Below are 12,067 nucleotides of genomic sequence, written 5' to 3' on the forward strand. Positions count from 1 at the left end.
CGAGCATCTAAGTCTTGAAGGCTACCCCTTGACGTTCCTGTAACTCTCAGTTAAAGGACAAGGGGTTGAATCCAGACAGCTTTTTTGCTTCATCTTGCTCCATACTACATCCCCTGCCTGACATGGGGTTTTGTACATGCCTATCCCATAATTCTCAGGATAGCCTTTTGGGTGCTTTCTCTTTCATCAGCAGAAAAGCTGCTTGAATCCAACCCAAAGCCTGAGCGCTCAGCAGCAGGCTTGCTCGTCCCTCGCTGGAGACAGGGGATCCGCTCCAGTGCTTGTTTCCTGCCACTGCTAAAGTAATGGCAGGATAATCATTTTAATGGCCATCTGGCTGACAGCATGATGTCAATCCTCTTTAGGAATTGACAAGAAAAACTCTGTGGGAAAACCATAGTGTTTCCGGTAATTCCTAGAGAGGTGCGATGTCACTTCCAGGTTTTCCTGGAGGTGGCATCACACTGTTTCCAACAGCCATCCCCCATGGCCCTGCCCCTCCAAATCAACTCAGCAGGCCTACTAGTATATTTTAGTGCCCAACTGAGTTGTAATTGGGAGCTCTCCAGTTTCTACAGAATTCAGCCTCCCCCATCTGTGTAATTCTTGCTCCCTGAAACTCAATATCTATTGCCAGATACTTGAGGATGGGTTCTTCAGTTCCAACCCAGTCTCGTTCAAGCCTTACTCAGGGTCCTGCAGGCCTTCTGCCAATTCACAGGGAGATACCCTCAACAATCCTACTGAGCACACCCAAACCTTTGGCCATACCGTAAGTAGCACTTTACACCTCTGCCTCAATAAATAAAGCTTTAGCTTTATACTAGAGAAGAAAAATTCCATGCATTGTGGAGTTCCATTTTTTTCAATAGGGCAGCTGAAGTTATTTTTAAAGCCTATCGGAATCCATTCGGAAATACCAGACTTGATGGGTGACAATGATTGGGTCTGTTGAGTTGTTCCGGATCTTTGTCTGCAGAAGTTTGTTGAGTCGGAAGGTTCCTGCGCCGTCTCCCTCTGTTGAATGAACCTCTATCGGATTTTGCATAAACAAGTCATTAAATAAAAAGCAATGGTAATGACTTCTAATTGGGAAAGCAGAGATGCTGGAGGTATGTATATAGCACATTCATCAAAAAAGATGGCTCCTGGCTTTAATGAAGTAATAAAATTAGGGGGGGGGGGTTAAAAAAATTGATGTTTACTGTAAGGTAGTGGATGACTTTTTGAAATAAAAAGATTTAACTCTGCCTCATCTGGATCAGGCTTTTCAGTTTTGTGTGCAAAACAAGCTCACAGTGCAAAATATGTTTTCAAGAAGGGGACCTCATTGAAACGGGGAATCATTTCGGCTTGTGCACCCCACAGCTTCTCTGGTCCTATTACCAGTCCAGAAGCAGCACCTTCCGTTTTCAAAGGGCCCTTCGGATAATGTTGTAACTACAGTTAATAGTCCTCTGACTGTAGCTCTTCTTGAAGTCAACAAGACTAGCTTTGAGAGACCATCTAGTGCGAGTCATTAGAATGCCGGATTAGGCCCAGGGAGGCAGATGTCCACTCCCATCCATTAATAATTGGATAGGAGACCTCCAGTGAAGACCAGGGCTGCAGAGGCAGGCAATGGCAAACCACCTCTGTTAGTCTCTTGCCATGAAAACCCCACCAGGGGTCGCCATAAGTCAACTGTAACTTGAGGGCACTCTCCACCACTGCCCTGACCTGGATAGCCCAAGTGAGCCTGATCTCATCAGATCTCAGAAGCTAAGTAGGGTCGGCCTTGGTTAGTAATTGGTTGGGAGACCTCTAATGAAGACTAGGCTTGCAGAGGCAGGCAATGAGAAAACATCTCTGTTAGTTTCTTTTATTTATTTATGTATTTATTTGTTTGTTTATTTATTTATTTTATTAGATTAGATTTTTAGTCCGCCCTCCCTGCCAGGCGGGCTCAGGGCAGAGTACAATATGTTAGTTTACTTAAATAACAGTTAAAAACAGATAAAACATTATACAAATAACATTAAAACAACTTTATACAATAAATACAATACAGCTTCTTTTCAGATGGTTATGATAAAATACTGCATTTCAGGGCCTAGCTCATATATAGGCTCATATATAGGGTGGTGGACAGATCTTTAGTGTGGCCAGTGGGGGCCCAACCTAGCCTCCACCATATGCCTGGTGGAACATCTCTGTCTTACAGGCCCGGCGGAAAGATAACAAATCCTGCCAGGCCTTGGTTTCCTCAGACAGAGAGTTCCACCAGGTCGGTGCCAGGACCGAGAAGGCCCTGTCTCTAGTTGAGGCCAGGCGGGCCTCCCTTGGGCCAGGAACCACCAACAGTTGTTTATTTGTTGAATGAAGCATCCTCTGGAGTACATATGGGAAGAGGCAGTTCTGCAGATACGCTGAGCCCAGTCCGCATAGGGCTTTATAGGTCAACACCAAAACTCTGAACCAGACCTAGTTTTCTTGCCATGAAAACATCACCATGGGTTGCCATAAGGCAACTATGACTTGAGGGCACTCTCCACCACCAATCAGATGTCCACTCTGTCTTGTCCATAACTATGAGCCAGTCATTCTCTCTCAGCTCAAACTACCTCACAAGTATTTATATAGATGTAATTTTTAATTGATAACATGTAGTATTTTATCATTTTAATGATAGCGAAATGTGTTTTAAGTTATGTTGTGATCCACCCTGAGCCCGCTGATGTGAGGAGGGCGGAGTATAAATCCAATAAATTAAATTAAATTAAGGTGGTTGTGAAGATAAAATGGAGGAAAGAGAAGTATATATGCTTCTCTGTTCCTTGGACATAGTTCCAGAGGAGTCAGCCATATTCGTCTGTAGTCACAAAATAGTAAAGAGTCCAGTGCATCTGACAAAGAGAACTGTGGTTCTCGAAAGCTTATGCTACAATAAAGTTGGTTAATCTTAAAGGTGCGACTGGACTCTTCTCTGTTCCTTGGAGGAAGGGCAGCACAAAAATATCGTGGGTGGTAGATTTGGTATGGCTTATTTCCAGATTCTACTGGTTTACCGTAATTCAGTTGGGCATTTTGGAGTGCATCGTGCTTGTAGCTCATTCATGTTTTTGAGAGTTGTTGTGAGCAGAAATGGATGATGCAAGCTGAGCTTGATATGATGCTAATTAGGTCCATCCAACTTAGAGCAGAACAAGTGTTGAACTTTTACCATGTGTGTTCAACTTTATACTCAGCCAGCACTCATTGGGCAAAACTTTAGGTCATTCATTCTCAACTGGTCCTACCTAGGGATCCCCCGCTCCCACTCTCTGCCGCCTCCCAACACTCACCTGGCCAATAGGGAAGGAGAAGGCAGAGGAAGAGGAAGAGGCCTCCCAGGTGCGCTTCCAGGGTGGTGCAGCGATGTCACTCCCAGGAGTGATGTCATCGCCCCAACCTGAGAGTACTCCCATACTTCACAGTGGGCTGATTTGGGCTCCAAATGGGCCAAATTGGGCCCGTTTGGTCCTAAATCAGCCTGGGACGAAGCATGCATGAGCTGCGTGATGGCATCACTTCCCGGAAGTGACATCATCACACAGGCCTGTGAGTGTGCATATGCAAACGGCGCACGTTAAGAGGAAGAAGTAAGGTGAGTGCTGGGCCCCCCACCTTCCACTGGGAAGGTAAGAGGAACTGCCAACCCTAGATCTACCTGTTAATGATGTTGCTATCTAACCCTAGATCTACCTGTTAATGTTGTTATCTTGCTCAGAAGCTCTTGAAGGAAAAGTGAATTACAAATACAAATGAAAAACATGATCCACAACTGAAGGACCCACAAACAGGATTTGGAGGCATTTTGGACCTCCAGGGGAGCAGCGAAAATTACATTCTGCAGGCATCTTTACATCGAAAACACTGGTCTGACTGTAAGCTAGTAGCTAGAAGTATGAGGCCATCTTTTTCCATCTGCATTATGTTCAACACCTCCACAGCCACACCACACAAATATCCCGTCGTCATGACAAACATCTTCCAAGTTCCACATAAAAGAGCCAGGTGGGATGTTGCTCTTCCCCCAGTGCTTTGTGACCTGCAAAACCAAGCTGGTGAATTACTAGCTGATCCCTATTTAAATGCAGATTTTTGCTCATCCAGGGACTTCAGGGAATTCCACTCCAGATAAATTGTAAAAAGGGAGCAAATTGTAATTCAATATATCACTTTAACTTGTGTTTCAGCTTATTGATCTTCATTTTCTATCATTCTCAATGCAAGAGCCGCCTCTGGGGGAAGACGGAGGTTTGCATTCATTTTCATAAAGCTTTTAATTAAATATTAATTATTTCTGATATTCCAAATATCCAGGCCTCCACGAGCATCTTTTTAAGGAAAATTGAGTCTTCTACCTTTCTCAGTAATGGAAATAGTCACAGTGTGGCTTTACATATTGCAGGAAAATATTTGCGACAGAACTAAAGCAGAACAATAATGACATTTTCCTTCCCCTGAAACACTGTAGAAAATCTGATCTTCAGAGTCATGCAGCGTGGTATTTGCTAACATGTAAAGTTCTGTGGATCTTCAGAAGCATACCGGAGTCCATACTGGTTTGAGCACTGTAGAACATGTAGGCCTTTTCAGTCCTGGCCCCAGCCTGGTGGAACGCTCTGTCAATGGAGACCTGGGCCCAGTGGGACATATTATCGTTCCGCCGGGCCTGTAAGACAGAGCTGTTCCGCCAGGCGTTCGGTGGTTGAAGGGAGCAGTGCCATGTTGGCCTCCCACCTTTGGGGTGGGACGGTTCTCCCCACCATTGCACCGTAATGTATTTGCTTAATTTATTATTGTTGATTGAATGTTGATTTTAGAATTACTGTTTTCTTGTTTTTATTGATTTTAACTGTTGTTCACCACCCAGAGCCCCTGAGGATGGGCGGTTTATAAATCAAATAATAAATAAAATAAAATAAACATAGCACTAGTTGATACATGCATGTCCACAATGAGGACTGACACGCATAGTGATGACTTGCGTGCATCACAGACAGAATTTTCATTTAAGAGCCAGTGCGGTGTAGTGGTTAAGAGTGTCGTATTAGTGTTCGGAAGGCCCAGGTTCGAATGCCTGATCTGCCATGGAAGCTCACTGGGTGACCTTGAGCCAATCACACCCTCTCAGCCTAAAAAATGGAGAAGAGGAGAAGGATCCCTCCCCATTCATATCTCCACGTTCTGTCATCTAAATCATTACCAATATCTTTTTGCTAACCCATAAGAAAATGTAATACTGGTAATCAGGGCTTTTTTTCTGGGAAAAGAGGTGGTGGAACTCAGGACCGCACAATGACGTCACTTTGGGTCAGCTGGAAGAAAGGGGGAGTTTTTTAAAGTTTAAATTGCCGTCGGCGAGAACGGTCACATGGCCAGTGGCCCCGCCCCTGATCTCCAGACAGAGGGGAGTTTAGATTGCCCTCCGCGCTGCTGCACGGAGGGCAATCTGAACTCCCCTCTGTCTGGAGATCAAGGGGTGGGGCCACCGGACATGTGACCATTTTCAAGAGGTGCCGGAACTCCATTCCACTGCGTTCCTGCTGAAAAAAAGCCCTGCTGGTAATATGTTCAGTAAAATGGGGGGGGGAGGTGTCCTTCACACATACTTCACATTTTCTCAGATTCTGATCTAGGTCATAACACATAAATAAATAAACAGATAATGAAGCCGCATGTGAAGTATTTGTATGCAGAAACTGGCCCACGGTAAGATCATTGGGTATCGTGGGAGAAATGGAAACAGTCTGTCCAGTAAACTTCCAGCTATTGGAAAAGTGTTAGATTCTGTAGCCGAGTTTGCACCAACAGCCATTCTTCTATCACCTGCTCTGTTGCTCTTCCTTTTATACTTCCATATATTTTTTTACTGGTCTTACAGCTAGGCTGGAAAAAGTGAGCAGCTCACAGTCCATAAAGTTGCTCTCTCTTCATTTGAGGAAAATCTGTTCAAGATATGTCAAAGATCCCTCTCTCGCATAGCGACCTGGTTTAGCTGAAAGATAAGCTAACAAACTGGGGTCTGCGGTGGAAAGCGGGGAGCTGGCAAAAATTACGTCCCTCCAGTCTTCGTAGTTAGGATCTTAGTTAGGATCCATGCCAAAAAAAAAAAGGCCTTGAGACCAACTCAAATGACAGACAATAGTGTGCAAGCTTTCGAGTTCTCCAAAATTCTTTATTTTAGTTATTAAAACATTTTTACTCTGCCTTTCCTCCTAGTTGCTGATGGTAAGGGGGAAAATGTGTGTGTGAGAATCTGGTCTCTCAGCTCATTCCTCACTAGGGGTGCTCAGCATTTGTTTGCTTTAAAATTTGCTCACAATTACACTAATTAGGTTTGCTGGGTGTGAAAACGCTTGTCCCTACGAATTGCGTGAATCGCCAGCAGTGTCCCTTTCTTGTATTTTAACCAGCATTTCAGAAAACTGCCTAGAATGAAAGACTAAAGGTGCCATCTACTGGACATACAGTGGTATTGCTGACTTGGTTTTATTTGTAGAGTGATCTGCCTGCGTTATTAGCGGCTAGGTAGCCCAGCTTAATCTCTTTCCCAGAGGAAAATAAAATTCCTTGCTCCAAGTAGTTCTCTCTCAGAAGTCAAGAATTCGTTTCTTGCCTTCTGGAACAACATTCGGTTGTTATTTCTAAGAAGAAGACACCAAAGCATTGCTTTCTTGCTTGGACAACTTTTTTGCCCCTCCAGAGAAAATGTAGTAGCCCTGGCCTGGATAGCCCAGGTGAGCCTGCTCTGGTCAGATCTCAGAAGCTAAGCAGGGTTGGCCTTGGTTCGTAATTGGATGGGAGACCTCCAGCAAAGACCAGGGTTGCAGAGGCAGGCAATGGCAAAGCACCTTTGTTAGTCTCTTGCCATGAAAACCCCACCAGTTGCTGCCGTAAGGCAGCTATGACCTGAGGGCACTCTCTGCTGCCACCACCATCTTATTACTTGTGATAGAGGTAGTCTTAAGAACCCAGATCCCAGAGCCAGCATTGGGGCACTTGCTCCAGAATACAACCCATACATGTAGCATAATGGGAGCTATACAAAAATTGCTCAGCCCGCTCCCTTCTCTTGCCCCTGAAGAATAAGGATACTTTTGGCTGGCTCAGTAGTAATCCGCTTGGCATGCTGAAGGTCCCAGATTCCATTCTTGGCACCTCCAGTAAAAAAGATTGAGCTGGTTGATGATGCAAAAGGCCTCCGTCTCAGACCAGAGTGCTGCTGCCCATCACAGGAGGCAATATTGACTTCAGTGGGCCAAGGGTCTAACATTCAGTGGAAAGAGGCCAGGCCAAACCAGAAAATTCACCCCAAAAAAGTAGGCCTCTCTGGATCACTGCTTTGGGCTTTTAGGGGTTATTGTTGCATTCATTTATTTCTTGTAGATAGATCAAGATGGGTAGCCATGTTAGTCTGTCTGTCACAGTAGAAAAGAACAAGAGTTGCCAGCCTCCAGGTGGTGGCTGGAGAGCTCCTGGAATTACAACTGATCTCCAGGTGACAGAGATCAGTTCCCCTGGAGAAAATGACTGCTTTGGGGGTGGACTTTAGGGCATTATACCATTCTGAAGCCCCTCCCCTCCTCAAACCCTGCTCTCTCCAGGCTCTGTCTGGGGGGGGGGGGGTCACCACCCTCCTGCCCACAGCTGCTCAGACTCCTAGCAGGCCTCCTGGGAGGGTGGACCGCCCTTTTCACTTTGAGACTCACCAGTCTCCGGGTTCTTTGCTCTGGGGGATCTTGCACACAGTTGGTCAGAACCTCAAGACGCCTGAGTCACAGCTTACTTCAGATACGGCTACATTTATTTCTTGTGGCACGCAAGTACCTCTGTCACAGTCACATACTTTCTGTACCCTAAACTGGGGGTCCAGGGAATCCTGTTCAAGCACGTAACAGTGAACAGCATAACCAAAATGAATTGTGCGTAACTGTAGATTAGGTGAGAAATAGGCCAGGGGCAGAGTGAGGCCGCATTTTCAGGAGCAGGGAGTTTATGTATTCCATTCCTGGGTTATTTTGAAAGCACTTTTTGCATGACTTGGGGCAGGGGCGGGGGGGTCGTGCCTTTTGAGTAATGCTTGCTCTGGTCATAACAGAGGGTGTTTTTCCTACAACCAGTAAGGCCAGCACAGTCCGCAACAATTGATGGTTATAACGTGCTTTGAAAGTATGACATACAAACCAGAGCTGGACCTACATTTGAGTGCAAACACTGGCTCGGTTCAAACCCAATGCAAAACCATGGCTTAAACTGTGGTTAAGGCTGTGAAATCAGGATTCAGCTTGCGGGCGATCCCTCAAAGTCTGGTTTGCCTTGACAAATGGCTTTGCTCTCTAGCCAGGCAAGGAGGGTGTCAGAGAGCAAGCTAGGGCTGGATCAGGATTAAACTGTATCTGCAGTCAGACATATAGGGGGTGGGAGGAATATTTCCTTTTTTAAAATCACTGACATGCATGACCCCAAATGTCCAGTATGAAGATTTTTCTGCCAGACTGGCCTTCAGCAAGCGTCTCCCACAGGATGTTTGTTGACTAGCACCCCTTAGAAGCCCCTGGCAAAGTTTCCAAACAGCTCTAGGCTTTTTTATTTGGGGGGGGGGGTGTTATTTTGTTTAATAGGATTTCTCTGTGCTGCTTTCTGGTTAGGGTTGCCAGCTCCAACTTGGGAAATTCCTGGAGATCTGGAGGGTGAAACCTGGAGAAAGTGGGATTTGGGGAGGGAAAGTACCTTGGCATAGCATATGTCATGGGTTGGGCCCGCCCAAGCTGGTAGCCCAGGTACTAACATGAAGCCAAGGAGTGTTCAAGAGTCACAAGCCGAGTCCAGTCTGTAGTCAGAGCCCAAGGTAAACAGCAGGGGTGTGTCCAAGATCCAAAAAGCCAAGCCAAGTCCAGTCCGTAGGTCAGAGCACGAGGGTATCAAGGCAAGGTGCAGGCAAGAGTGAGCTGCAAGGTACCAGGAAGTGGTTGCAGGTAATTGACACGTTGCTTCCACGCCCGGCAGTTCCTCCAAACTGGCTCTTATAGCCAGGCGTGGTTTTCAGCCAGCTGCTGGGGCTTCATCCTGACGTTACTCATCGTCACTCTCCAGCAGCTGGCATTGGCTCGAGAGGCAAGCACTGTGCCGTCTCTCCTGCAGTTCCAGTCTCTGGCGCTGCCTGCAGTCCCTGGCTGAGCTTCCCCTGTGGCATTGGAGCTAGAGGGTGCTGGTGTCTCAGCTGCTGGCTGCAAGCTCTGATCAGCCAGCAGCTGTTGCTCCTGATTGCTGGCTTCTGCTGAATCAGGGCTAGAGCTGGCTACACAGGGCTCCTCTTCTCCCGAGGAGTCCTGGCTGGCTACACAAGGCTCCTCTCCTCCAGAGGAGACCTCACTCTCAGACTGGGCCGTGACACCATCCCCCCTCCCAAGGCCCCCCTCCTCTGTGGCCCAGGCGGCCCCGGTTTCTGAGGATAGGCCCGATGGAATTGTCGGACTAGGCGGGGGGCATGAATGTTCACAGCAGGCTCCCATGAGTGGTCTTCCGGTCTCTAGGCGTGGGTGAGCCTGGGGGGGGGGGTGGAAGCCCCTGGCTGGGCTTCCCCTGTGGTATTGGGGCTAGAGGGTGCTGGTGTCTCAGCTGCTAGCTGTGAGCTCTGATCAGCCAGCAGCTGCTGCTCCTGATTGCTGGCTTCTGCTGAGTCAGGGCTAGGGCTGGCTACACAGAACTCTTCTTCTCCTGAGGAGTCCTGGCTGGCTACACGAGACTCCTCTCCTCCAGAGGAGACCTCACTCTCAGACTGGGCCATGACAGCATAATTCCATAGAGTCCTTCCCCACAAAGTAGCCATTTTCTCCAGGTGAACTGATCTCTGTGGCCTGGAGACGAGTTGTAATTCCGGGAGATCTCCAGCCACTACCTGGAGGCTAGCAACCCTATTTCTGGTCACTTCATTTCTGGTCTTCTTCCTAACCTCGGTTCTGTTTCTAGGATACAAAACTTGGCAACATGCTGGGAGGCAGGGGTTGCTCAGAATTCACCCTTACTCCGAAGTTGCTCTCTCTAAAATAAAAGTTGGTGACTCCTAATCTACCATACTAGATAGTGATAATTCCTGCATATGCCAGAGACATATACAATATATTTGCAAGCATGTATTTGTTTAAATAGGATTCATTTTGTCCACTATTAAAATGCTAGAACGAGTACAATAGCTCATTATTGAAAAGTTCAGCGTTTTCAATGTTTTGAAGTTGGATACTATAAATTAGTAGCCCTGTGATGATCGTTTGACTAAAAAGATGCTTTTGTTGACTGCGGGAATATTTGCTGGTATTCTTCAGGGGAGGCCTAGACAACCCAGATAGGATTACAGTGCAGCAACACCCATGTGAAGTAGGAACAGAAGCTACCAGCTTGCTCTCAGGATTACAGCCCACGGCACAGTCACTTGGGAGGAAATTCCATGAGAACCTTTGCACGCTTAGGATTATTCTGTAAGCATAAAAGGAGACGGATGCTGCAATCCTAAACAGAACGATGGCCCACTAATCACAAACGGACATCGAAAGGGTGTCTCCTTAGCACGGCAGTGTAGGAAAACCCAGGGCAGTGACTGTGCTCATTTTTTGCTACACTTCAGTTAGTTGCAAAGCAGAACTGCGGTAAGCGTGGCTGCGAGTTCTAAAGCGACTTCTTTTATCCCCCAATTGCTTACAGAGGGAAGCGTTCTAGAATTTGGGACCCTGGTCAGCACTTCAAACACCTACGGCAAATCTGGCGTCGTGACCATCGAGACGGACAAGCCTTTGCTGTGGACGATGGGCATCGAAGAGAGTGCACAGGTGGCCTAATTCTGTCCTACCACAGGACCTCCTAGCAGGATTGGAAGGGGGGCAGCCAGTGAGAACCTCACAATTATCCACAATGCACTCAACAAGATGCTCATTGATACAGGAATTCAAAGTGGTATGCTTTGGACTCTTTTTTTAATGCAGCTTGAATGTGTGGAACGGCAGGAAGTTTAGGAATGGTTTTGTTTTGCAGTGGCACATCAAGTTTAAAAAAAACAATAGAAAACAGGGGTTTTTATACTATGCGTTTCTGTTTTTAATAAAGGGAGGCAGATTGATAAAACAAGCTGATGCAAAATACTTTTATTCTATTATTGTTATTTATAACAGTCTTTTTTACTAAAATTGTAGCTGCCTCCACCAGAACACTTGCTTGTGAATTACCACTCAAGGGAAGCAAGTGGCAAGTTGCCCTGAGAACAGCACCACCACACGGACCCCTCATTGCTGCTCTTTAGAAGAAGATTCTAGCCCAGTCGCACCTTAAAAGAACAAGATTTTCAGGGTGTAAGCTTTCGAGAGTCAAAGCTCCCTTTGTCAAGTATCTGATGAAGGGAGCTGTGACTGTCAAAAGCTTACACCCTGAAAACCGTGTTGGTCTCTTAAGATGCTGTCGGACTCAAATCTTGCTATTCCACTGCAGATCACCCCAGCTACCCACCTGAAACTGGAAAAAAGAAGGGGAGGGGGGACATGCCTTCTGAATGGGCTTGGCTGTAGCAGCTGTGTTGACACTGACCACTCAACTAATTACAAGGTAGGTGGTCCTGATCGCTCACAGCCGACCCTGCTCTTACGGCTCTCCCTGATTTACAGAATTAAATGAATGCTGATGGCACTCGTTGTTTCTGTGTTGTTTCTGTGCCAAGCCGCCCTTGCTGTTTAGCCTTGTGAACGCCTGTGACAAATCTTGAACTTAAAGCACTTAACCTGTAATTGCTAAAGTTGTATGAACTGAAGAGCCTGTTTTTAAGAGGGCATTATGCTCACCTTGTGCTACAACCTGTTTTTACATGCAATAAAGGCTCTCTTTAAAAGGCCGTTGTATTGTATTTCTCCTCCACAAGGGGAGCAAATGGCTGGGATTGCTTTAGGGTTGGAGATGGCTCTGAGACAAAGGAGACTCTAGACCTGTTAAAACCAGACATCTTCAGAGGTTGTCAGAAGCAACCTTGGATGCTAAGCAGATGATCATCACGTTTTAGAGT

At 46.5% G+C, this 12,067-nt stretch overlaps 1 protein-coding gene across 1 annotated transcript in view; it reads left to right on the plus strand.

The window, feature by feature from the left end:
- The window catches only part of TPK1 (thiamin pyrophosphokinase 1), a 771,984-nt gene extending 760,094 nt beyond the window's left edge, over positions 1-11,890 (plus strand). The window contains exon 9 of the mRNA XM_054991443.1: positions 10,726-11,890. Coding sequence (XP_054847418.1) covers positions 10,726-10,859 — 134 coding nt within the window. The 3' untranslated portion in view covers positions 10,860-11,890. The remainder of the gene's footprint in view (positions 1-10,725) is intronic.
- Positions 11,891-12,067: the final 177 nt, after the last annotated feature.

The sequence above is a fragment of the Eublepharis macularius genome, chromosome 11, assembly GCF_028583425.1.
Source record: "Eublepharis macularius isolate TG4126 chromosome 11, MPM_Emac_v1.0, whole genome shotgun sequence".
Classification (NCBI taxonomy): domain Eukaryota; kingdom Metazoa; phylum Chordata; class Lepidosauria; order Squamata; family Eublepharidae; genus Eublepharis; species Eublepharis macularius.